This window comes from Megascapheus bottae, chromosome 27, assembly GCF_031878675.1.
Source record: "Megascapheus bottae isolate mThoBot1 chromosome 27, mThoBot2.hap1, whole genome shotgun sequence".
Taxonomy (NCBI): domain Eukaryota; kingdom Metazoa; phylum Chordata; class Mammalia; order Rodentia; family Geomyidae; genus Megascapheus; species Megascapheus bottae.
The window spans coordinates 2,243,022-2,269,956 of NC_143535.1; the positions used below are offsets into that span (position 1 = coordinate 2,243,022).

General features: G+C 41.0%; 2 protein-coding genes and 1 long non-coding RNA gene across 5 annotated transcripts in view; 1 reads left to right on the forward strand and 2 right to left on the reverse strand.

Moving 5' to 3' along the window:
* LOC150045408 (uncharacterized) overlaps positions 1–26,935 on the forward strand; it is a 262,795-nt gene that overhangs the window by 108,717 nt on the left and 127,143 nt on the right. The gene's annotated exons all lie outside the window — the stretch shown is intronic.
* LOC150045415 (stromelysin-1-like) lies at positions 1,002–8,813 on the reverse strand. Of its 2 annotated transcripts, none has more exons than XM_090319781.1 (10): positions 8,663–8,813; positions 7,671–7,915; positions 7,434–7,582; positions 7,189–7,314; positions 5,441–5,605; positions 5,176–5,311; positions 4,053–4,186; positions 3,514–3,673; positions 2,912–3,015; positions 1,002–1,359 (listed from the first exon to the last, which is right to left on the reverse strand). In XM_090319781.1, exons 1-10 carry the CDS (start codon positions 8,771–8,773, stop codon positions 1,259–1,261), a joined length of 1,431 nt encoding a protein of 476 aa, XP_090175907.1. In that variant the 5' UTR covers positions 8,774–8,813; the 3' UTR covers positions 1,002–1,258. The 2 variants fall into 2 exon arrangements, with proteins under 2 accessions (XP_090175907.1, XP_090175906.1); XM_090319780.1 differs by having other exon boundaries at positions 5,441–5,608.
* Positions 14,468–21,933, reverse strand: Mmp12 (matrix metallopeptidase 12). The gene is made up of 10 exons (XM_090319782.1): positions 21,789–21,933; positions 20,581–20,828; positions 19,887–20,035; positions 19,675–19,800; positions 18,439–18,600; positions 17,839–17,962; positions 17,513–17,646; positions 16,893–17,052; positions 15,344–15,447; positions 14,468–14,727 (listed from the first exon to the last, which is right to left on the reverse strand). The coding sequence occupies exons 1-10, from the start codon at positions 21,885–21,887 to the stop codon at positions 14,627–14,629; spliced, it is 1,407 nt and encodes a 468-aa protein (XP_090175908.1). The 5' UTR covers positions 21,888–21,933; the 3' UTR covers positions 14,468–14,626.

Sequence of the window (26,935 nt, forward strand, 5' to 3'; positions counted from 1 at the left end):
AATAGGGAGATAATCGTACAAAGGGCAGAATCAAGGCAGTAGCTGCTCAAAGGAACCAGAATCGTGATCACATGGAACCTGAAACCTGCCTTGGTCCTGCACTGTGAAGTAATTCACACTATCATTTCCTTTGTATACACAGTTTGACTTTTCTGCTACCCATCCAAGGCATTCTAACTGAGCATTCCCACTCACACCCAGACTCAAGCTCTGTGACACCTCTAGTGCTGGAGGTGGATAGACAGCTCACACTCACACTTCCCAGGGAGGGAAGTAGATAAGCAGCTCACACTCCCCAGAGAAGTCCTCCTGTACAATCTCACCACTTAGCAAGTTGTCAGGTAGATCCAAGAAGTTGTTTCCATACCAAGACACAATTTTGAGGACAAAATAGTCCCATCCGTACTGGCTAGCTTTGTTAGAGTTCATGTGAACCCCAAAGACCCCGGTGTGTGAGCTCTTTCCCTGCTAACCTTCCCTTGCAGATGTGATGGGATCTGACCGTTCAGAAGTGGTGTCCATGGGGTAAAAGGAATAAATCATTTTCAAGAGAATGCAGACATCTAGAGAGCGAGTGAGCGCTTGCCGTGTACTAGGCATGGTGCTACAGACACCACAGGGGTGGTAGCCCAGTAGTAATAACTGCCATTTTTCCAGTGGACAATTTTCTCCAGGTACAGACACATTCAAAAGGAGCCCAGCAAGAAGTTTTGATGTAGGGTAGATGTGAGGCGATGTCGTGTGTGAATAGGAGAGATGTGAAGCAATCTCTTTGCTGAGCAGAGATCAGAGTGCAAGGTAAAGAGGAAGAGTGAGTATGATTGTTTCACGTGCCACGTGCCATGAGATGATCGCATCTCAGGCTGTCTATGGCTCCGACTGTAACATTATACCTAACGTGGTGAGTGCCGCAGATCATAAGAACAACTTCATTCTTGAAACATGTAAGCCAACACCGTAGTGTAATGAGCTGAGCAATGCATCATGTTTATTAAATAACAAGTTTCTATCCATACAATCACGTGTCTGCTGCTCCCCAGGACCCCTCGGTGTAGGAGTCTTGAGGGGACTGCAGGCTAAGAAGTGGCTCACTGGAACACCTTGTGCTAGTATGATGTGACAGACAAGACCCACAGCTCCCACTGTGCCCTGTGGCAGCCGGCCCCAGAGCATCCAGACCCCCGCATGCCACAAAGACGTGCACGGGATGCATGGTCTTCATTTAAAATGTTCACATTGTAACTTCGACCCATCTCTCCTAACAGTGGAGCCAGCTGTTACTCTGCAAAACGTGTGTCACCTTCTTTGCATTTGGGTCAAACTCCAACTGTGAAGATCCACTGAAGAAATAGTAAAATCCTGAAAATATAGGAAAGAGAAAGACCTTTTCCTAAACGGAGAAATTTGGCAACGTACAAACTCAGAATGAGAGATAACTGAAAGCAGGAAGTGTTTACAGAGTTTTGTTCAATACCAACATGGTAGTCAGCATTGTATAAGATAAAAAAAGGAGTTGATGGTAACTGTCTACGTCCATTTAGAGAGTTATCATCCATACTATCTAACTTCACCTCATGAGTGAACAAGGCACTCAGATGCTTGTGGGTTTACTCAGGAAGGAAGGAAGGAAGGAAACAAGGAAGGAAGGAAACAAGGAAGGAAGGAAGGAAACAAGGAAGGAAGGAAGCACTGCCCAGCTCTTTCTAACACCAGGTTAAGTTCTTCCTGCCCATCTTCTGCATAATAGCCTCGGGGAATTTCTGGCTCCACTGAAGCAAAGAAACTCTTAATACCCAAGGGTCCTTTCCTGCCTACCAGGTTAGCATCCAATAAAAACCATCAGCTTTTCTCTCTGTGTCTCTGTCTCTGTCTCTGTCTCTGTCTCTGTCTCTGTCTCTGTCTCTGTCTCTCTCTCTCTCTCTCTCTCTCTCTCTCTCTCTCTCTCTCTCTGTCTCTGTCTCTCTCTCTCTCTCTCTCTCTCTCTCTCTCTCTCTCCCCCCCCTCTGTCCCTCTGTCTCTCTGGCAAGAAAGTAATTTTTATTGATTGAAACAGATGATCTCACTCCACAGCTCTAGTCCCCTTCCCACTTATTTTTATTAACAAATTTCATGTGACAGCTCTACATCTTCTCTTTCAAAGAAGAAAGTGAGAGAATAGACTGCTAATCCTCCTACAGAGGAATGCAGCTCTCATGCATGTTAATGTCCCAGCAATTGATTAGCTGAGTTAGGGATTTAAAAGCTCATCATCAATTCTAATGCTTGCCAAGCCAAGAAGATGAAAGTCCTGGACAACATGAGGAGTGCTTCGTAATGAGTGAGTGAGTATCAGTAGAAAAGCTGTCAAATTGGTATAGCATCTTGTCTTTTCAATGCCTTGCCTACGTGCATGCCTGCAATCTTAGCTACTCAGAAGGCTATCACTTATCTTATTAGAAGAAAAACCTCTTTATTCTTATTTTTCTTTTAACTTGGGCTGCAAGGATAGGCAGGTATTTGCCATGAACTGTTGTGGTCAATCACAGACTCAGGAAAGACAGAGAACTTGCCCTGGAATTCAGAATAAGATGGGCTGGAGGAGAGTATCAGAGAGTGAGTAATAGGCCAGCTACTTCCTGTGATGGGATTTCCATAGTCGATCAAGAAAGGTGACAGCTCAGGTGTGACGGAGTAGCATCCCAGCCTTTGGGCTTTATATGCATGCATCACATAGAGAGATTTTACCCTATTTAGCCTTGTGATTCACAGCAACTGGTGTGAAGTAGTTGTAAAACTGATTCCAAAGTAATGGATTGAAAGTTTGCTTTTATAATAAAAAGCCCTGCTAGTAACAGTTATTCAACTCCCTTCCTTCTAATGCCATGGGGGTGTGTTAAGAGAGCAAATGCCAACAGAACAAGTATCCCCTTACCAAATTGTCCAAAGACAGCATCCACCTTAGAGTCGATCCCTGGGAAGTGCTCGGCTGTCTTCTTGGGAAAGCCTGGCTCCATGGACTGTCTCTTCTCATCATAGCTGCAGAGTCAAAGAAGAGAAGTATGGATGCACATAAATGAAGTTGTGTGCAGTGAGAAAACAGCATAACTTGTAGACACTGGGAAGGAAATGAGAAGTTGCAGTCTGGATTCTCAGTGTCATTCTTCCTGCAGAGTAAGAAAGGGCAGTTTGGTTTGGAGTGCAGGAAGGAAGACTGCATGGAGGTGGCAAGACTGAAGCCAGGCCCTGGGTAACAGGCAGGTTTTGAGTAGAAAGAGAGAAAAGGGATGCCAGGTAAACCGGGTTGGTGCGTGTGGATGGGGGGGGGATAGAGCACAGGAAGAATTCCTCTGTTGACATAGACTCCAAACTGGTGTACTTAAGAAATGCCTGTCATCAGGTGGAAGAAAGCACTTCCCCACAGTTGTCTAAAGCCCAGCCCTCCATCCTACTGAGCTGGGAAAAGGGTAGAGCAGAAAATGTCCCCCACCCCCAAGAAAGGAACGAATTTGCTTCATTACACTTATTGCCACTTACCTCCAGTATTCATCCTCCACAAAGAAGTATGTTTTCTTCTTCTCCTTGTCAGAAATGGCTGCATCAATTTTCTCCACTTTTGCTGGGAAGCCCAGCGTGTGGATGCTTCGTGGGTAACCAGCCTGTGCCTCATGGCCTCGGATGGCCCAGAACTGACGGCCTGGTTTAAAACAGTCCTTCTGAGGTTACCACAGGGAGGCAGTTTAGTTTTAGGTGTATACTTTAGTACCTTTCATTTTTCTGGTCAGTGATGCAGCTGGAACTACAGATTTAGTCACAGCTCCTTAATAGACATTGAATGCAAAACATGCAGATAGAAAGTTCAAATGAGGGAATTTACACTCTGGGCATCTTGTTTTGTGTTTGTTCTTTAATTTGTAAAATATAAATAAAACAGTACATGCCCGGTTTCCTTTCTCATTATCTTGGGCTAAGATTTTAGTAGCCCAAACTGTCTGTAGCTGAGAACATTAAAGCCCTGTTCTATTTTCGAAAGGTTTACTTCAGCAAGTGAAAGGAATTTTGGAAGGACAATTTACCTTTAAAAATGAAGACAGTGTCCTTGCTAATAACTTCATACGCAGCATCTATACTTGAGGGAAGGGATGGCCAAAAGGAAGAGATCAAATACAATTCAGGGTCAATGGTTCTGAGAGACTGGCGCCAAAAATGCCTGAAATACATGGCAAAAGAAATGCAAGATGAAAGACAGATTTTTACCCTTGGCAACTTTTCCCTCACTGACCTGCTTCAGTCACGCTCTCCTGTCCTCTCATCTTCTTGGCAGTGTGACAGACAGAAAGCAGGTGTGCTGTCCTTACGACATCACCTTTCCACTTGTTTTCCAAAGGTTGAAGCTGGCTTCAATCATAGATTTCCAGAGTAACATCAGTGTAAGCTTGAACTACCCACAGTGCCCATAGAACAGCATCTAACTGAATTATCATTTCAGCTTTTGGTAAAGGTGGGTGGTGTGTGTGTGTGTGTGTGTGTGTGTGTGTGTGTGTGTGTGTGTGTGTGTGTGTGTGTACGTGTGTGTGTATGCATATGCATACATACTCTGCACTCAAATTCTCAATGAATGCACATATATCTTCCCCATGGATGAGTACGGGGGCTTCAGGGAAACCAAAGCTTAACTCCTAGATGGAGTCTGAGTGTTTTGTCCAGCAGCAAGTAAATCAGATGATCAAAGACCAGGCCGATTCCGGTATTCTGGTAGCATTTTGAAAGGAAGTAAGGTTTTGACTCTAAAGATCTGCTTGTATCTTTTTGAAAAGTAACCATGACTCAGGACGCTTGGGAGCCACAATTCAAAAACAAGAATCACACTCTGCCGAGTCTTCTAGATGAACTTGTCAGGCTGGGCATGGAGACTCTGCTCCGTAACCCGGCTACTCAGGAGGGGGGTGGCTCCGGTTAGACCAGGCCCGGTGACAGTGCACAACCTTCTCTGGAAAGTGGGGCAAATTAATCCCGGCATGGTTAAAGTGGCAGAGCACTACGCTGCCTCACAAGACCCAATTTCAAACCCTAGTTTTACCCCCACCCTCTCCATTCAAGATTGTGACCCTTTCATGAACAGAGAGAGGGTAGCACCAAATCTAAGTGAGTTTCTCCTTATTGTCCTTTGGGAAGGAAAGTATGATCTTGTAGTCTGACCTGTCTTTAAAGAACAAGATTTCTCCCCTCAGGGTGCAGACTGCATCGAAAGACAGAGCAGGATCACACTTGGTTGGTGTGGCAGGCTCAGGAGGGCTGGGCGTCTGGGGGGCCTCCGGGGAGGAGAGGGGGGGTCCTAAAGGAGATAGAGGAGGCACACACTGGAGGATGCCAGCATCCTCAAGGTGTCCTGAGCTCCATTACAAAGACGTGATGCCACGTCTTTGGAAGCGACGATGCCTGCTTTGTCCCTGGTATCACCTACCATAGAGAGACTGGATGCCATTCACATCATCCTGGGAGAGGCGGAAAGTGGCCAGATCAGTGAAGGTCTTGTAGACAGGGAACATCAGAGCTTCGCGGTTGGCAGAGTGAAGGAGGCCCAGGGAGTGGCCAAGCTCATGAGCAGCAACCAGGAATAAGTTGGTCCCTACTGAAAAAAATCATAAATAACAGTTTCTTATTCTTTAAATAAAGGTACATTACACATGTAAGCTCTACCTTGTATTTATGTGCTTCCTGGAACCACACAGGACCTTTTCCCCCCAACTGTGTGTGTTTTTTTCTTGAGCAATTTGGCTGATTACATAATGGAAAGCCAAGTGTATTTTAAGACTCATACTTTAGATCCATCTTCGAGAGAATGTACCTAGTCATATCCAACTGCTCTTTCTCCTCAAGTGCTCTTAACTCCAGGAAAACCAGGTACTTTGTGAACCTACTTACTTAGAATACCAAATTTTTCTCTTCCTTTGTCAGTGAAAAGATAAACAATATTCTCCTATATTATTATTAGTGGCAGTCCTAAACACATCCTGAGGTATTCTGTCTTCATTCTGAAATCCTTAAACAACAGAATCCTGCTGATTTCTATTAGAATGTTTCTATTCAGAAACCTTTAGGCAGCCAAAATCCTGGAATATTGGCTGCATGACTTGTTAGCCTTCTCCTTCTTAATGCATACACCAAGTCCAAAAAGATGAACAGTGATAAATGGCAAATGCAAAATTGCTTTAAAATCCAACATGCCCGATCATAATTACCACTTGTCATAAAAGAGACTTTGAACATACAAGCACTGGCTGTATTCAGATCTTTTTTTCCCCACTTATTTAAAAAAACCCATAATGATAAAATTGGAAGGCGTTGGGTAATTATGGTTGACACAAAAAAATCTACTTTTGCAAGTATTACTTGTGTATCTTGTGACCTTAAGAATGTGCTCATTAGTATCTTTATGGGAAAGTTCTTTGCCAAAAGATGTAAATTCAAACCACGAACTTCATCCACCATGAAATTCCCGCTTTTTTTTCCTACATACTCTGTATTTTTTTTTATGGCAAATCCCCACTAAATCTCATAAGAAGCATTGCTCATTTCAGCCAACTTTTTGAAAACTTGGCAACTGTTTCTGAAGTTATAAATTGAAAAAAAAGAATCATTTTTATATCTAACAGTTTGTTCTTTGTACTCAGAGGTTAGTTTTTTTTCTTTCAGAAATACCTAAAAATTCTTCTTAACCTTGGGTTTACAAAAAGTTAGCTTACCCAGAATAAAAGAAAAAAAATAAGAGAGCCCCAGTTTCTGGAATTTAATTCTGATTTCTGTTTTAAAATATAAAGTAATGGGAAGAATTACATAAGCAACATTTTGGTTATATTTTGGCATAAATTTATTACAGTACCATTATCTTTGGATATCCATAATTTGTGATAGTGAGATTTTTTTTTAAACTATTAGGTAGGTGGGTAGTCTTCAGATCATACAAGCTCAAAATTGTTAGAGAAATAACCTAATGATATTTCTTGCATTGGGATTAGCAGAATAGGGAATAAACTTTTTAAGCATTAGGAAATGCTTCCAGTAATATTTAACATAAAAATCTAGTCTGCAGATTCCCTGGTCAATTAGAAAATAGAAAAAAAAATTTCTACAGCATGCTGGTTAGCAAGAGTTTTCTAAATAGAAAAGGAGATTGACACTACATCATTCTGTGAGCTGTTTGGCACCAACCTCTTGTATCATCTGTCCAGCTCTCATCATCATCAAAGTGAGCATCTCCGTTAACCCCTGGCCCAGGGGCATAAGCGTGGGCCAAAACCATCCCAGGTCCATCAAAGGGGATAAAGTCCCCATGTTCTAATAGGAAGAAAAATCATCAGAAAGATAGGGAATTAGGATCTCTTTTGATCCATTTTCAACATCACATAAATGTGGGGTTTTCTTTGGGAGAGTTCATTTTTGCTTCGTTTTATTACCTCTAACGGCAAAGGATATCATGATGTCAGCCTCTCCTTCATACATCCTGGAGAACGTGAGAGGAGTCACCTCCGCCCAGACTCTCAGAGCTTTCTCAATGGCAGAATCCACAGCTTGTCGTGGCAAATCCGGTGTGTAATTCACAATCCTGGATGAGAAAAAGCAAGAAAGGTGGTGCTCGTTCCTGCGACACAGGTGATGAAACCACCGTCATCTGTGAGCACCTCACCCGTTACCTGTAAGTCAGGTGATTTTTCTCCCACTTTGGTGTGCCAGGAAAGGTGGCGAAGTGACCAACGTCAGGCACGCCGCAGCGGGGCCTGCCCATCACCTGCATCGTGTCGGCGTCCAGCTCCCCTGTCACCTCCAGCCCCAGGAACTGCTGCATTTCTTGGATTTTTTTCACAACAGGGCTACTGTCCTTTCTTTTAACAAATTGTTTGGCATCCTTTTCAAGGTTGTAGTAGTTTTCTAGGTATTGCTATTGAAAAAAAAAAGCATAGATTTTTAGGTCATTTTAATGGTCTTTGGCCATAACTATTTTTAGAAAGTTTTCATAGCTGTTCACTTTTAGAAGTATTTCTCTAGTTTTCTGAAAAACTACTTTCATTTAATTTCTCAGATTTTTTTCCTTGCCTTTGCTTTATCTTTATAACTAAAGGCCCCTGCAGCTTCGTTTGAGTTTGCTACCAAAGCAATGAAAGTAGAAAATTGAGTCAAATAGCTAGTCTTTAAGAGTGGAAAACAAAATAAACCAATAAACCTTTCCTTGCATATTTTTTGTATATTTCAGACAAATTTCTTCAATTTCCTCAATTTTCCACTTTCTTCTTCTCACAAGGATCTAAATTACAAAAAAGAAGTTGGATAAATTCCTCTTTATAAGCATAACATCAACACTATAAATGTGTCACATTGGATAAAAATAACCCAAGAAGTTTCAAAGAAAGACGTCCATACGCTCTTCATTTGTTATCTGTGTGCTTTGCCCAGTGCTGCTATTCCTGTGATGCTGAGTGGTTTTGGTAAAAAAAAAATCCTCACATATTTTTGACCTTTGTTTCTCCCTACGTAAAATGAGGAGCTCAGGGAATGGGTTATTGAAACCCTTTCCACACTCAGTGATTGCTAACTCACCCCCTGAAGCCGTTCCTATCTTGCATGCCTGTAGGTAGAGCTGTTCCCCAGTGGGCCGTGTCCAGGAGTGATGGTAACATTCCCTTATTACCTGAACAAGCTCCATGCTTCCTTCCTTGCCCCTTGCAGGTCCATCCAGTGGGTACCCAGAGCAAATTCCCACATAGAGCCACAGCAGGACTGGAAGATTCTTCATCTCCATCTGGCTCTCCTCAGCTCTGTGTTGCTTTAATGCCTTGTTCTCTGCCTACCTCCCTCAAGGCGTGCATTCTGGAGCCCAACTTTTATAGAGAGATAATGTTTGTTTGGATCATGCACAAGCTGACTCATGATTGCTTTCATCCAAATGGCACAGGACCGTTTCCAAAAATCCCAAATTCAAAGTAGGATGATATAATCTACTAATTTCTCTGAACCTTCCCTATTTTGCAAGGCAAAATAGTGATTAATCTCCAGGAAATATTTCCTGTCTTGGCAAAAGAGAAAAAAAAAAGGAGTGTTACTTTTTTAATGCTGGAAAAATTGAGTAGAACTCACTGGGAAATTTATGTTTGTGTATTTGAGAAGAGAAATGGACTGATCTAGTGAAAAGCAAAATTATGCAGAAATGTTAAAGACAATTTTAAAGAGAGAATCTATATTAAAATTGATCACAGGGGCCGGGAGTTTGGCCTAGAGGTAGAGTGCTTGCCTAGTATGCATGAAAACCCGGGTTTGATTCCTTGGTACCACACACATAGAAAGAGCCGGAAATGGTGCTGAGGCTCAAGTGGTGAAGCTCTAGCCTTGAGAAAAAAACCCAAGGACAGTGCTCAGGTCCTGAGCTCAAGCCCAGGAGTGGCAAAAAAAAAAAAATTGAACACAACAGGATGTAAGTCTATAGTAAATGCCATTAAACTCTATAAATACAGGACATGCTACCTAGTGGAATATTGGAAGAAAATTTTTATTTTTAATTTTTGATCTGAAATGCCTGATTTTTACTTGAACTTGCTAGCCCTTCTGGGTGGCAAGGAACAAGAAGATCTCTGAAGAGACGATTGTTTATCCCTTGGGGTTAGTTTTAATTTAATAATTCAATAGGCCATGGACCATAACAAGTACTTTATAAAGTAGCTTACTGGACTGAAATTCTCTTGTTTTGACCTTACAGAGCCTTTCTCTCTCTCTCTCTCTCTCTCTCTCTCTCTCTCTCTCTCTCTCTCTCTCTCTCTCTCTCTCTCTCTCTCTCTCTCTCTCCAACTTCTTCATCTCACTCTAAAATTTAAGTTGGTACATGATTTGAAGTTGCAAAAAGTCATCTTAAGTTCTTTGCTCATGCCCTTTTGCTTTCTTCTCCCTTTTTTCTCTCACAAATGTTAATCACATTACTGGTGCATAATAAACGATTATAAGAAAGATTTTTTTATTGTGCACAAATAATACAAGCAACATTTTGAACTTTTTGTGCCTGCTCCTGCTGTCTTCCTCATCCTTCCTTGATCAGCTTATTTATTGCTTTTTAAAATTTGTTTGCCTATTTGCATATTTTTTTTACCAAAGGGCAGAGCATGCTGGGAATGACAAGTGAAATGATAAGCTGAAGACTAGTAATTATTCAGGACTTTAAAAAAATACTTTTCAAATGCATTGTTGGCAGACTTGTTCCAAGTGTACACGCTTGGATGTTGTGTAAATCTGATTTCTATGCTGATGAGTCTCACATAGAAAATTGATGACCTCTTACTGTTTTTGAAGCAACCAAGGTGTAGATTGGGAAGAGGTAGTGACATATCTTTCTTCTCGATTGATGCTGTAACCCGGGGATTTGGGCTAACCTAATACTGTTCAGTTGGGGTAGTGGAGACAGCATAGGGTCCACCGAGGGTGGTATCCAGCCTAGAGCGCATATGAAAGACGCTTGGAGGAGGTACTGTTGTGCCATGACCTTCATGAAAGAGAGGAAAAGATGAGCTGGAAACATCAAATCCTGACTTACATGTTCAAAACAAAATGAAAAGTTTGTTTTTCTCGTTTTAAAAAGCATAGTGGAAAAAAATGAAAAAAGAAAGCATAATGATTAAGATCACTTAACACAAGTGGCAAGAAGGCTAAAACTTCATTATTCAAATTCCTACGCATTGATAATAGCTTTTAGGTGGCGACAGGCAACTCAGATATCATGGAGGATCGGCATTTCGTAACACTCTTGGCATAAATATTCTAATTGTGCGAAATAGAGAAACATAAATTATTGTTTTAGTAGCTCTTAAAAAGGCAAATTATCCCAAGTGATGGTGAAATAAAAAAGAATGCTAGTTAAGAAATACTTTTTAGGGACCGGAGTGAAGCATTTTGGTTGAGTCCTTGCCTAGCAAGCATGAAGCCCTGGGTTCGATTCCTTGGTACCACATGCACAGAAAAGGACGGAAGTGGGGCTGTGGCTCAAGTGATAGAGTGCTAGCCTAGAGAAAGCTCAAGAACAGTGCTTAGGCCCCGAGTTCAAGCCCCAGGACTGGCAAAAAAAGGAAACTCATCAAAACTGGGGGAAACGAAACCCGGTAAGAATAAAAATGGTAAACAGAGGCAGTGAATTAAATTAAGTGCATCATGTGAAAGTTTGGAGATTTCACATTGAAGTTGTCAAACAGAGTAGAGAAAATAGACAATATTGATTTTTTTAATAATTTGTATAGCTGTTCATATTGAGTTAGAAATTTTGTTTTTCTGCAATTTTTCCCCCAAGGCTAGTTCATGTTTGCTGGTTTGAGAAGGGCTTTTGTTAACATTTACTAAGTGAGATGTCACGTGTGAGTATGAAATTCTAGGACCACAATCTGTTTTTGCTCTCCCATAATCAAAACTCATCCAGCAGAGAAACAGCCTTAGTGTTGTCTAGCTGGTGGAAAAGTGTATGTCCAGTATGTTGACAGAATTATTGTTCTTCCCGAAATTCCACCACACCTGATAATCTGATTTCCTGAAGATCTGACATGGCAGCAGTTAGACTCCTTAGGGACTGATCTCTGGGAAGTTTGCTACAGGTTGCAGATCAAAGTCCTGTTTTTACATATGATATGGCAATTGCAAGTAAATTTAGAGATTGAGTTTCCCTCCAGGAAAATTCTGTTAACTCTGTGTCTCTTACACCTATGTATCAACTAAGGGAATGACTCAGATTGTCACCTGACTGCATATTTTCATTTAAACTCTTGAATTCTTATGTGTGTTATGGTATCAGTGTGCCAGACTACTTTCCATTAAACTGCACAGGAAAGTGAACAAAGGGAGCCAGGACTTCGATCTTTCATGATTTCATCGAGTTCTAGATAATTAATGACTTTGAATGTTCTCCAAGGGTGTAGCGTGGTCATATTAACCTCTATATCCAAAGATGTCCTATAAGAAATGAGAGCACCAAACTAGATTGATTGTCTACTATGCTCCCCAAACATTGCATAGACCATTTTCTAACCTTTACAACTAAATTTCAAGGTGCATAGTAACATGCCCATTTCACAGATGAGGAAATTGAAGTTCAGAAAGATTTAAAATGTTTAAGTCCACATAGGAAGTTAGTAATAGAGGAGGTACAGTACTGTTCAGTCAAAGCCAGAACAAAAGTAAGCTTTCTGTCTCTAGACTAATCCCAGCCTTTTCATTTCATCTGTTAATAACACTCTTATTTTCTAAATGTAGCCTTTCGCACATAGCTTATGGCTTAAATGGTCACATTCTTAGAAACCGAACCTTGCATATGCCACTTAACTCTGTCTGACAAATCCTCACATGGGCATGTCCTTCTGCCTTCTGCCCTCCTTCTGCCTGTCGTCATTCCTCTGATGCTGCTCAGATGTGACCCACTTAGGACTCAAGCCTATCCACAGTCATGGTGTGTCACTAAGATTAAAAAATGCCTCCTTAGTTGCAGAAATGGGTCAGCATTCCAAATCCTGGGGAAAAATACCAACCAGAAAAAAAATCTCCTTGACCACAAAGTGCTCCTCATCAAAACCCAGCATCAAGGATCAGAGGAAACAAGCACAAGCCAGTACCTTAGCAATCTGACAAACATTTCCCCAGTCCTTGTTAGTTTTGAAAGTTAGAGTTTATTTAATTACCAAGATGGGAACATATTGTTCAAAGTCACCAACTTAGAGCGTAAGTGGAAAAACTCCTCCTCAAGCCTCATTACCATACAATGTTGTTATGGAAACTTGTTGCTCCAAAATTACAGAGGAGGAACCACACTTCTACTTTTGAAAATTTATTAACCTTTTAATTTTTGCTAGCAACAGTCTTAAGTTCAGGACCTTACACCCTGACTCAGCTTTGCTGGTAGAACTGACACCCTATCATCTGAACCATGTCTCTAGTCTAATAATTTGCTGGCTAACTGGAGTTGAAAACTCTTGAACTTTTCTGCCAAGGCTGGCTTCAAACTATAATTAACAATAGCCAATTTATTTTGTACCTAGAAATTGGACCAAGCAGTTCCAAACTGTGTTTCTCAGTGGTTAAAAAGTTTTCACCTGAAAGTGGCACAGTGGACTGGGCGTGAGTTTGGGGGTTAGATAGCCTTCAGTTAGGATCCCAGTTTCTGGACTTCTTAGTTCAGCAATACCAAATTAGTCACTTGTTTTTCTGTGTCCTTTTTCCCTTTGATCTAGACTAGGAATTAAAAATTTTTATGAGTGTGATCTACATGGCAGAAATAGAAAAACTCTGACAACTATATTATATAATATCTATAACAGGTATCAGGAATAATAGCCAGAATCAGGTGACAGTGTTTCTAACTTTGGATGGCTTATGGTAATATATACTGAAGAAAAGTATACACTAGCAAAAGAATCCCATTGGGCTCTCTGTCTTCCTCACAAGTTAAAGTGGTTTCTGGAGTGTAGACATATCTGGCAGACAATCTGGGAATCGCCAGCCAAGGGAAGTTAGGCTGGGGAGAAACAGGCTTCCGTGGAGTGTCTGGTACAGGCCAGTGGCTTCATTTGTATTAATCCTCAGAACAGATCTAAGAGGTAGGATGATTTTCATTCACTTTAAAGAGATCAGCTTACTTGTTCATGATCACATGGTGAGTTATTAAAAAGGAGCAGATTTTCTAGTTTCCAGTTTCATAGACTTTGTGCCACCCATTGCTGCCCAGAATATCTGCCCTAGCAAGAGATCAGTCACCCTTTCCCTTCCTGCAGTTTAACAGATCATAGCTGCAGTAGGTCCCTTTTATGATGAAATGACAATCCTAAAGTCTAGTACTTCTCATTGCATTGCCTGACTTGTAGAATATAATGGAAATCTAGGGGGTCTCTCCTAGTTCATCTGTGTCAACACACCACACTCCTTCCCATCTCCTCACCCCGACACAGAACACACACACACACACACACACACACACACACACACACACACACACACACACACACACACACACACACACACACACAGAATGAACTGAAACTCGCTTGCGAACAGAGAAGAGAAGAGGCCCCAAGGGCCAGGCTTGCATCTGGAGGACATTGGGACTGAAAATCTTCAGTAATCAGCAAGATGCAGAAGCTGCATCCAAACTTTTTGTGTCACAAAACAAAAACATGTTTCATTTTAATTAAGCCAGAGAAGTAGTAATTCTATCTACTCACACCAGGGTTGTTAGGGATTAATTTATAGAGTGACCTCCTTTATAGAGGGTTCTCCTTTTAAAAAGAACTGTTTTTAATCTTTTTTTAATTGTAATTAATAAAAGGGTTACATGATATTTGCCAGATAGAAGGTGCATTAATTCACATATATTGATACCCTTTCACATGTCTTGGTCCCTATTACCCTGCCCTCTAACTCCCCCCCCCCCCCGTTTTCAATCTTAACAGAACTAAACAAAAATACAAAATACTGGTTGATCCTTTATGTAATTATTCATCTATACAGTCATAAACTATAGATTTACTTTGGTTTAATGATACATAGTACAATGTAGTAGGTACCCTGAGCATATTATAAATATACAATGAATGCTTGTTAAACTGAAGTGAGTTGATAAATACCATTAATTACATCATTTCTAACATCCAAACCAACTATTGCTTTTCAACCGCTTGGTGATTTGATGCCGTTGGACATCGTATTCGAATTGATTAGGTCCTTGGAAGAAATAGTAGTGTCCTGAAAGGAAAAGAAAAAGCTTACTTTCCCCAACGCATTTCTTCTTTTATTTTTTAAAAATCTGTTTTTATAGATTACTAGACTACATGGGATGTGAGAACATAGATGTGAGGGACCTCTCGCTGTCTATCTGCCCTCATGTCCATACATGGCCCATCACACTCTGGATGGAGAGCCCAGAGAGGTAAGGGGCCCAGGGGAGTGTAAACAAGGCCCTAAAGAGAAGTAAGGCTGTGGGAATCTTGAAGGTATTTCTAGCACATATCCGAGCTTCTCTCGTCCCATCTTCAGTCCCAGCCAGTGAGCTTCTGTGAGGACAGAATGCCAGATGCAAGAAGGACTTGCCTGAGTCTTGGGTGCCAATGGCTTACTGGACACACGACTCAGCAGGGGTCATAGAAAACCCCAGAGGCTCAGTCACAGGAGGTATCAACAATTCGACCCCCTCTACCTTCTACACCACCGGAGGAAAGACACCACAGCCCCTGGCTCCATCTCCTCTGTTGTCCATCCTGAGCCTAGACTGTTTGTTTCTTCTCTCTCCAATGGGGAATCCACTCTCTGTTCCTGGTGGTGCTTTAACCTGGGTATCTTTGTACTTTCTGAATCTACTTACCTTTGAAATAGAAGACTGCATCCATTTTATTTTCAAGCCCAGGGAAACCTGTGCTGATTAACTTGGGATAAGCTGGCTCCATGAACTGTCTACGCATATCGTACCTGTGGAAGAAAAGCAGGAAGTGGAGTTTATGACGTGATCCATAACCCCATATCCTCTCCCGAAAGGCCTTTACCCGTGCCGACAAAATCAACATTAAACACTTGACTGATTCTTCTGTGTCCCCACAGCACTCAGCGCCTGGGCTTCCTGACTGCCAGGCCACAGTGCCTCTCCCAGCACTTGCTCCAGAAGGTAGTAGTGTGTGATGGTACTGACTCTGCCCCCCCTCCACCTCCCCCTGTACTCCAGCAAGTGCAAGCCATTGCCTTTCTTTCAAAGCTTTCTACTAAGACAACATCAATGGTGTAACCTGGAAGGTAACAGAAGGAAATCATTTTAGAGCCATGGACCCAATAGGTTTTAAAGACGTAGTAGAGGAAATTGAAAGTTAGGCTTTCATTATCGCGAGGCCACATAGTCAGGTCTTGATTTTTCCAAATTCTCTTTTATCCTCGAGTATATAGTATGGTTTCTCTCTAGACTTCCACACGCCAGTTGAAAGTACCTGTTATCTTAGTTTTGTTCAACTTAATTCTCCAAGAATTAGTTGCTCATAATTTCCTGCCGCTGGAAATAGAGGGAAAACGGGAAAAAAAAATCTCACTGTTTCAAGGAAAAGAATAGAAAAACCTTCCGTTGTTATGCAGCATCAAAGTAAATAGAGCCCCTGGTCAGAGTTGAACTGTTCTGGTGAACAATTGCAAGCTGTGACAAATGACACAATTTCATGAGGTCTTTAAAAAGTCCTCCTGGCTAACATCAAAAGTTCTCCTTCTCAAATGCGACTGAACTCGGTTGCAAACTCATATCAAAAGCTTGTGGCATTCAACGGAAAGCAGACGTTGAATTTAAAATGTCCAAGAACAAATAGAGGCGACAATGTAACCTTGAAACATTTTGTTAGGCCTTATGTCTACCATGTAAGCAATCTGGGAAATAGCTGTTTCCTCAGAAGAGAAGAGAGAGGATTCTGGCCCACTTTGGAATGAGATACTTAGAACAAAACGATTCAGAGGAGCTCCTGGCATGGCTTGATTATCTGGTCTCTTGTCCCTCAGAGAATAGGTCACTCATTTTGTCTTCTGGTTCCAGTGATAATGGAAAGACCAAATCAGTAGGTATCTATGCACCCTTTAAGATGACCATAAACGAAATTCCAGGCCTCACAGGTCTATAACATTTCCCCAGTATTTCTACTGCTTAGTAACATGGCATTTTATTTAATGTGCTTGCTTTTAAAATGAGATTATATACTACTCTTACATCAGAAACCAAAGGCAAAGAGAGAAGATGTAGGTTGACAATGACTTTCTACTCTGCATTCTCTTGATCTCTCTCCCAGGAGTCTGAGAACATACAAAGCAAAACTATCTTGTGGAGCACTTAGTTTGATGCCTGGTTTATCCATAAACCTTAGGAACAACTCTGAACCATCAAACCTCACCTCCAGTACTGGTTACCCACAAAGAAGTAGGCCTTATAGTAAAGTGGGTTGAAGAGTGCTGCATCAACTTTTTTCACAGATTTGGGGAAGCCCAGAGAATAAATACTCTTGGGATAGTTTGATTGTGGTCTTGAATTGGTAATTAACCAGAACTTGTCATCTATAAGGGCAAAGAAGAAAAAGGATGTATTTGAATTTCACAGAAAACAGTAACAAAAATACGGACTTAATACATTTCTTTCCAAGCTCTGAAATATATTGATTTTTGTTCTTTTTTTGATCCCAGTGCTGAGATTAAAACCTAGAGCCTGGTGTATGCTGGGAAAACACTGGGAAAACGTCTTCTCTATGTCTCTTCAGCATGGTTTATGTTCTATGATTCCATGTTTCTTTCCATAAATATATATTAGAAACACATTTCATATTTTAGAAATGTTCCCCAAGAATTACAAATGATTCCTAGGTAGCTAGTTATAGTGACATTAGCTTATAGTTCAGAACTACCATGAAGAAAATTTGGAATGCTCTTTTGGCCTACATCTATAAAAAGTAATAATATTTCCCCAATTTGTTCTTCTCTTTAAAGTGTGCTTGATAGCAGAAGTAAATACTGCAGTTACCTTTAAAAAGAAAGACTTTGTGTTGGGCTTTAATTTCAAAAGCAGCTTGAATGCTGGCCGGTAAGGATGGCCACATGGAATTAATTAAATTAACACCAGTGGCTGGTCTTCCAGGATGCTTCCACCAAAAGAACCTGATGTGAAAAACATTTAATGTTAAAAATTGTTACTGATACTTGTGGAGCACCAGACCCTCCTACCCGTGATCCTAGATACTTGGGAAGTTGAGATCAGAAAGATAATGGTTGAGTATTCTCTGACATTAAAAATAAAAGAATCCTAAGGACAAAACCACTAATATTTGTTGGAAATGAGAATGCTCATACCTGTCTTTAAAGAAAAGGATTTTATCTCCCATTGTAGTGATAGCATCAAAATTCAAGTTGGGGTCACAGACATCTGGTCGATGGTCGTCAGGGCTTGGCTTGGGTTGGTATGTCTGTGGGGCTCCTGAAAATATATTTCAAAAACCATTTGGGAAAAGTGAGCACTTTAGGTCATAAGAAGAACTGTTCTTTAAAAAACATTCTGTTTTCCTGACAGAAAATACACCAAAGCCAATTTAAGTTCTCTGTACATTAAAAAAAAAAATCTTGAATCCACGCAGGATTCTTCCACATGGTTTCAAGCAGTATTTCTGATCACTTTGATTTTCCTTTTCCAGTTAGATTGTTCTCTGTGTCATCTTCAGTGGAGTTATAGAATCTTTGGTAGAAAGAACTCCAGTGGAAAGGCTTTGGATCCTTGCCTGATAGGCAAGGTCTCCAATCTGTAAAATGAAGATGATATCTGCACACCTACCTTCTAACAGTGTTGTGGAGCTCAAAAGAAAAGACAGAAGAGTTCAATCCAAATGTAGATAGATATATTAGACCAGTCATAAGACTCAGGAACTTTAAGATGGAAAACAACGACGTTCAACTCACCGTAAAGGGACTGAATGCCACGTATGTCATCATCAGAGAGGGGAAATGTGTTGGGGTCACGGTAACTGTAGGTGGGGAACATTATTGCCTTTGGGTCATTGGAATGATCGAGTCCCAGGGAATGACCAAGTTCATGAACAGCCACAAGGAACAAGTTTGTGCCTGAGAGAAAACCCACCAAAGAAGGGTGACGGTCTGAATATACATAGCCATCGTTTTCTGACACATCAAATTGCATAGACCATGTGATTTTGTGAGGGGGGGATCATGGGGTTTGAACTGGGCCTGGGGGCTGTCTCTGGGCTCTTCAGCTCAAGGCTACCACCCTACTCTTGAGCCAAGCCCCTCTTCCCATTTTCTAGAGGTTAATTGGAGATAGGAGTCTCAGGTCCTTTTGTGCCCTGGCTGGCTTTGAACCTTGATCCTCAGATCTCAGCCTCCTGAAAAGCTAGGATTATAGGCGTGAGCCACCATGCCTGGCTTAGACCATGTGATTTTTGATACATATGTGTACAATGGTCAAATCAGAGTAAATACATTTATCTCTACAGAGATTTCTTATCTCGTGATGAACACACTCAGAATCCTTTTTTCTAGCTTTCTGAAGTATATAGGACATGGTTGTTGACTGTAGTTACTCTAGTATACAACCAAATACCAGAACTTCTTGCTCCTAAGTAGCTTTTGAACCTCTCAACTGTTTCTTCTTGTAATTATTACTACACTCTCAACCTTGTGCAATTATCTTTCATACATATATATGTATATAGTCTTGTGTTTGTTCATAGGCATGTAAGTTCTCTACCACTTTAATGTTTTCTTTCACTGTGAACCTAAGAAATTGTGAGCATATATGATGAGATACAACAATGGCCCCTTTATTCTTTTTTATTCACCTTACTCTATCTGTTGTTAAAAGACAGCATTAGTGTTTGTGTTGGCTTTTGAGTTTATCAATTTTACCATCAAACCTAACTAATAGATTTTCCCTTTTCCTGGATTAATACTAATGAATTTGCCCCTAGAATCCTCCTATATTCTCATAGCCAATCCTTGTAATAGTCTAGCCCAATGCCTCAGTTTAGGGGAAATGAAATCTGGGCTCATGTAAATTTGATTTAGAAAAGTTGTAATCAGAACAGGTGATGTGATGATTTCTTGTCAGAGTCTTTGAAAATCAGGACAAATATTTATTACATTCAGTCTTCATTTGCTTAGTGGGTCTTTTCCCCCTACCTTTGAGATTGTTACTCCATATTTCTGCCTCATCAAAATGTGCATCTCCTCCAATACCAGAGCCTGGTCCATAAGCATGAGCCAAGATCCCACCTCTGCCATCAAAAGAACTGAAGTCTCCATGTTCTGTTCAAAAAAGGGAAGAAAGGCAGTCCTTCTACATAGCTCCCACAGAATCACACTCAGTGCAGAGCGGGGTGCAAGTTCTTTACCTCTGTGTGCAAAAAGTATCACAATGTCAGCGTCGCCTGCGTATGTCTTTCTGAATTTCAAGGGTGTCACATCACTCCATACTTGAAAGGCTTTCTGGATGGCATAATCGACATCCTTGTTCTTCAGGTCAGGGGTGTAATTGTGGATTCTTCATCAGAAAGAGAGGAAGACAAGACAGAAACCACATGTCGGTTTTGTTATACCAACATCTTTGTTTGCCACTACGACTGGAGGGTGATTCAAAAATCATTCTAGATGAGAAAAGCTTGCTTCTTTATAAATCAGATTGGGTTAGGATTTACAGGTCATCATTGTGTATAGATATCATAGTGCCTCTTGCTCTGCTCACAGACGTCCGTGTTTATCCAGCCCACTATTCAGTGTCTCTCTGTCCCCCCCTCTCCTTTCCTTTCCTTTTCTCTCCTCTCCTCTTCCTTAATGCCCAGCTTATCTGTGGCTTTTCTGCTCTGTTCTATACTGATTTGCAGGCCAGAGAATTGAAACTCTTCCTTGAGTGACCTACTGTCCCTTCTCGAGATAATGGAGGTCAACACAGAGTAGTGTTAACGGTGAAATGAGGCCTCTTGTCTACTACTTCTAGATTTGGGCGGTAGCATGTCTAAGAGGTTCAGCCTTCTAGGGGCCAGGCCAGTGTGGACGTAGGAAACACAAGGCTCCCTGCATCTGCATTACCTGTAGGTGAGATGGCGTTTGTTCCACACAGGCCGCCGGGGCAGGGTTCTGAAGTCGTGAGCGTCGGGCACTCCACATCGAGGTGTGTGCATTGTTTCCAGAGTAGACGAGTCTAGCTTCCCTGTTACTTTCAGCCCAAAGAATGTCTGCATTTCCTGGAGTTTTTCCTCTAGGAAGTTCCTACTGATTTCCATTTTTGCTGTTGGAATGTCCTCTGTCTTGTAGCCATAAAAGTCTGTCAAATATTTCTTTAAAAAAAATACATTCAGTTGTGCAAAGTCATACACAGAAAAGTCTATTGGCAGTTCTGTTACATGCAAATCTGCTTTATACTCATGTTTTTGAATCAGGTATTTGAATTTCAGATTGGATTACTATTATATCCTGGCAATTAATTATAATGAAGAAAAATTCTTAACTTCATGTGTTCTCAGAAATATGTCATAATTTATTAGCCAAGTTTGTTCCTAGAAGCACAAAGAAAAAATAAATGTGTTTCTACTTCCTCAGACTTGTTTCTACTTTTAAAGAGCTGTTTTAGCATCCGGCATATTGTAACTATCAGCAAGTGGGATAAACTCTTTCAGGTTGGGTGCTTACGTTCATTTAAGGTGGGGCTCAGTCCTGAGCATTGACAAGACATATGTAAACTAATTTTAGACAACAGCTAGATGCATACTCAGGAGGCTGAGATGGAAAGTTCATGTGAGCTCCCAAGTTCAAGGACATCCTGAGCAAAGATAGTAACCTCCTTCCCCCCCTAGAAGTAATGATTTAGAAAATAGATCCAAGTCTTAATGGGAACAAAAGCACAAATTGAAAAAAATGATTTAAAAAATGCTTATGAACTATTTGGGATAAATGTTAGATTAGGCTGAAACCATCACAGTAGCCTGAAAGGGTAAACCCGTCAGGCCATTGTTTAAATCGAAGATTATTAATTGGCATTGGATAACCAGCATAAAATATTGCAACTAAAGTGAATTCCAGTATGCTGTACTAAAATTCCTCGGCCAGAGCTTTTTAGTAGAAAGCGCAGCTATCAGTCACCAATGTCATGGCATTGTTTTCAAACCAATACTTGCTTTTTATTTTCTTTTATGGCAAAGAAAAATCTTATGCGGGAAGCACACACCACACAGGCCAGTCTTTAAGTAGTACTTTTCAAAAATGAAACAAATGCAGCAAATCTGAGAGACAGTACTTACTTTAGCAAATGCCAGGGCCTGCGTCTCCTCCACACTGGCCAGAGGAGCCGCCCCAGAAGCCACCACCAGCAGGAAGGCAATCAGCAGAAGGAGCTGCATTGTGGACGTCTCCCTCCAGAAGCTCAGCTCGCTTGATTCTGCTCCCTTTCAGCACAAGTTCCTCAAACGTCTCTCTTTATATAACTCTGAGTCCAGGATCTGTGAACATGAAATCCCTTGGGTGACTCACCGTTGATATCATCCTTTGATTTATCTTAGAAACCATGTGAATAAAATCATGACCTTACTCAACTCACCAGCTAGCCCCTAACCTACCCCTGACCTAAGCATCTCAGAGTATATTTCTTCAAAATGATATGTTTCCACTTCTACCTGCTCTACAAAATAAGCCCTTGTAAAACAAAACAAACAAAAACACAAAGAATCTAAACTATAAAGATAAAGCATATTTTTAGGCAGATTAGTGTTCTCAGATTGTTATATTTTTCTCATATCTTTGATGAATCAAATATTTTCTTCAGGACTTTTTTTCATATTTTTTATTGTAATTAATAGAAGGATTACATTACATTCGCCAGATGGAAGGTGCATTACTTCACATACATTGATACACTTTCTCATGTCTTGGTCCCCATTTCCCTCCCCCCACCCCCACCCCTCATCTTGTTTCCCCCCCTTCCCTATCCAATTTCAAATAACCAAATACAAATATATCCAATATATCAGAAACAAAGTGAGATACTGTAACAATATGAGATAACCAAGGGACAGCAAAAGAGATGAGAGATAACATAGTACATTAAGGACAACAATCACTCATTATATGGCTTTTGTTTCTATATCCTAGAGGTCCTTTCATTTAGTGTCATACTGTATGCCCTTATATATCTAGGTTTTACTCTATTGAAAATCTCTGCTATAAGAGCCCAAGGTTTCTACTGATTATGACAAATGAGGGAAACCATTGAGCCTAAGTTCCTTTGAGTCTGGCTTATTTCACTTAATATGATTTTTTTCTAAGTCTTTCCATTTCCTATCAAATGGGGCAATGTCATTTACTTCAGGACTTTTTTAATAGAACTTTTTTGTTATCTTTAAGTAGTTGCCCAAAAAGCTTCATGTCAGCTTATGAGTATGACATATCTTGATCAGTGTACCCTTCATTATTCTTCCCTATCTCACCCAGCTCCACTCATCCTCTCAATATTTCCAATTCCATTGTTACATATGCACATTAATTGTTATAACTGCATCTTCCTACCTTTCCTGTCTTCCTTGTCTATCCACCCCTCCCCCAGGACAAAATGTACTCCAGCTTCCTGGCAGCTTCCTGACTAACTAGAAGTTAGTCTGCAGACCATAGGTAACTTTAGTCAAGTTACCTATGACCCTGTATGTGGATTCATATATTTTATAGTTACTAAATCTGTTCTGTAAAGTAAAATGTGGAAGATTATATAAGTAATTTTCTAGAATAGATGAGTCTTCTCTATGTTGAATCTAGCTCAAAAGAGAACTGTGATCTAGGGATGTCGTATTAAACAAGTCAAAGTTTGTAACTTCATCCCAGTTCAGTTTTTATAGTATGAAGTGTACGTACTGAGAGCCTAATGGTATACTTTGAGATCTATAGTCTTCAGAGTAGAAATCCAGCCCTAACTGGATGCCTATAAAGAATTGAAAAAAAAAAAAGTTCCCTACCTCCCAATTTGCCTGGAGTTGGCTACACGAAGGCTCACGCTTTCCAGCACTGGGGAGAACACGTTTCCTCTGAGCTTCCTCCATCCTGTTTTCCCTCCGTGTCCTCCCAACTCAGCCTTCTTCCCCCTGGACCTATCTGTCCTGTTTGCACAGAATCTACCTCTAGGTCAATATTACTTGAACTCCAGAAGTAGAATTACAAACTGAGGGGCAGTTGGGTAAGGGAAAGTTCTACTCCACATCTCTTGGGATTGCACAGTTTGAACAGCAGATGGATGGAGTGGAGACACGTGACAGAGGATAATAATGTAATCATTGCTCTCACCCACCTCCCCTAGCCCGGGAAATAAATACTGGTTACTTGCTAGCATTTTCATGAGACCAGGACTCCCGGGAACAAATTCCTTTCTCGAGCAGGGAGACAAGGAGGCTCTCCTTGTCTCTGGAATTTCGCTTCCAAGCTCTGACTCTTACAAGGTCTGCAGTTAGATCTTAGTTAGGAGTCTCAGGAGTTTTATTTAAAGGAGGGTGTTAACCTTTGCCTCCTTAGGCTTTGATGATGATCAGAATTCAAGCAATATGATAGTTGCTCACTCACTCATTCCTTTATTTCCTTGTGTTTGACCTTGAGGGAAAGAACATGTATTGAATTTGCAGTGAGATGTAGCTCTAGGATTCACAAAGAGGAAGAGCATGAGGGCAAAAAGATAGTAACCTCCTCATATACTGAATATAGTTCAAGTATCATAAGAGGAACACAACAGATATGGATTAGAATATATGAGCTATATTGCAGAGATGGGGAGAATGATGAAGAAGAGACATTCCTCCAGATGCAATACACTCATAAATAGACATGTTGAGGTGAAAGCCCTCGCATAGCTATTAAAGATGATACCATAAGGTTAAAAAAGAAGAGTGTTCTTTACCCATGGATTCCTCATGCTGAAAAAACCCCCACAACTACGTTGAAGTTAGCAGCTACTCAAAAAGCATGTGTGAATTAATGTAGGCATAAACTTCCCTACGGAGAGCCGTTATTCAAGAATTGTTCTTTTGCAGGGCCAGGAAGGAATTGGTTCTTGGAAGGAAAACAGGAAGTATCTTGTGAGCATAGGGTACAAGAAATAAGGGGATGCTGCTAAAGATACACAAAAAATGGGTGACTACACCCAAATTTTACCTCCATCTGGCTCCCGGCTCACCTTGTGCCCCAAATGGGAGAAATGAGAAACTAGAAGCTACTTGGGCACCCATAGGACATGGCTGTGAATCGTTATAAACTTAGGTCCTGGAATCAAGATTGTGACCTGCTTTAGAGTCTTAATTCTATCGCTTTAGAACCTTGAGAAGTTTTATTTCTTTAAAACACAGTATTTGTATAATGTTATAAAGATTGTTATTCAATAATATGCAGAAGTATCTAGTGATTGCCTGAGGCTTTAAAGTTTTGGTGGTTGCTCTTTTCCCTCAGTCTGGGGTGGGGAGGGCCACCATCCAGCCCTCCACATGTCATGCAGTTTGTACTGTGTACTACTGAGTCAGTTCCACTTGTTTTGATGTGGCATTTCACCACAGAGTAGAGAAAACGTCTTGAGAAGACATCTGTGACGCCACGAAATCTGGTTGGTGTCATTAAAAAGTAGTGACAGCCAGGAGCCAGTGGCTAAACCCTGTCACCCTAGCTACTCCCGAGGCTGAGATCTGAGGATCCTGGTTCAGAGGCAGCCAGGCAGGAAAGTCTATGAGACTCAGAAAAAGCCAGAAGTGGTGCTGTGGTACAAGTGGTAGAGTGCTAGCCTGGAGCACATAGAGGCTCAGGGTCAGAGACCAGGATCAGAGCTGAAGCTCCACGACTGGCTAAATAAATAAATAGTAGTGACATGCTCAAAAGACATTGATCACCCATAATTGGTGGCCAGATAGAATCAGAATGAAGACAGCTCAATGACTAGAGCAAGAAGAATAAGTCAAAGCCTGCACAGTACTCTCCATGGTGAGACAAGATTATTGTTTTGTCTTATTTTTATTGACCTATAACTTTTATTAGTATCAATTAGTTGTTCAGGGGATTTCATTTTGACATGGTTATTTTTGCAGACAATGCATCTCAACCAGCAAGGATGGTAGGTGATTGTTTTCTAAACCCATATTGCAAGTGTGAGAGAGTCCAGGGACTCGGGGTAGCATGAAGAACTGAGCCCCATTGCATGGAAGAACTCTAAGGATGTGGGAGACGGTAGGAGACTGCAGAGCAGTGAGACCCTAGGCCTGGGGTAGGTGACATCCCCAAAGCAAGTCTGCCACAGAAGCAGCAATTAGTAGAACTGAAAGCCAGGCAGTCTGGGCAGATCAGTAGGAGAAGGTGTTTCTCTAGAACCACTGAGGGTGAGTTTCCTGTCGGCCTAGTGGTGTGGCAGAGTAGAGCTGAAACTATGTTTTCCTGGAAAAGAATGAAATATGTCCAGATGTGTGACACATCTGGACAATGATTCTATGCGGCTGCTATCCCGGCTACTTAATATGGGACTTCCTACTCTGTGGGAATGCTGTCTTATCACTATCATCTTTATTATCACTCATATTTTAAGCATAGTTTTCTAAATGTGTCAAGAAAGTATACGCTTCATGAACTTATGTGATCATGATTTATAGGATTTATGTGACTGTGGACTTGTTATTTTAAACTTTCAATAACACAACTAGGTAGTTTAATAAGTAGATGTTTAACTGTGAGTTGAAACGCAATCCTGGAGGTGAGATCGTCGAACCAACACAAGCATGACCCACACCTCAGCCCAGGTGGCTTCTCCATCTCCCTTGTACCTAGTCAGACTACTAGGATCCGAGACAAAATTCTGAAATATTTACTGTTTTCTTTCCTTAATCCCTGATCGATTTTCACCCAAACACCCTAGGGCTTTTAGAAACTGCTTTCTCCCAGCTGCCTTTAACAAATTCTCCCTTAATGTATTGTCCAATGTCTTCTTCAAGAGCTATCTGTGCCGTGGGCACTTTACTGATATGGAGAACCTTGAAGAAGTGAACTTCAACATATCGCAATAAGACCTACTGGACATGTGGAAACACACATCGTGTCTACTAAAAAACTCAGGGCTGTTCTAAATAGCTTGTGAGGGAAACATTGTCTGTCTGCCTGTCTGCCTGTCTGTTAAGCCCTCCTATTAGCCTAGCTTATCTGACCTTGTGTGTCTTGAACAAAAGTGAACAATTTATGAGAATCACACAGAACCACTGAGAGGAAGAGAACCAGGATGATTCAGAAAGAAAAGGAAAGAGAAAAATGTAAAAACCACACTCACATGAAGAACCGGAATGAAGCCATTTGAATCGAGTTCCACTAAGCAGGAAGTGGAATTCTCTCTGCTGCGGATGGCTTCCCACCTTGCCTCGAATAAATCCAGGTAAGACACAGAGGCCCTTTC

What these genes read in the sequence shown, in the direction of transcription:
- LOC150045415 (XM_090319780.1), bottom strand. Translation starts at nt 8,773, where the DNA reads ATGGAGATGAAGAATCTTCCAGTCCTGCTGTGGCTCTATGTGGGAATT. An exon ending in AAAAATCACCTGACTTACAG is followed by an intron (nt 7,583 to 7,670) that starts GTAACGGGTGAG and finishes TTTCTCATCCAG; the next exon opens with GATTGTGAATTACACACCGG. An exon ending in ATCTTGTTCTTTAAAGACAG is followed by an intron (nt 4,187 to 5,175) that starts GTCAGACTACAA and finishes CATGTATTTCAG; the next exon opens with GCATTTTTGGCGCCAGTCTC.
- Mmp12 (XM_090319782.1), bottom strand. Translation starts at nt 21,887, where the DNA reads ATGCAGCTCCTTCTGCTGATTGCCTTCCTGCTGGTGGTGGCTTCTGGG. An exon ending in AAACGCCATCTCACCTACAG is followed by an intron (nt 20,036 to 20,580) that starts GTAATGCAGATG and finishes TTTCTGATGAAG; the next exon opens with AATCCACAATTACACCCCTG. An exon ending in ATGGAGTAACAATCTCAAAG is followed by an intron (nt 18,601 to 19,674) that starts GTAGGGGGAAAA and finishes GTTTTCTCTCAG; the next exon opens with GCACAAACTTGTTCCTTGTG.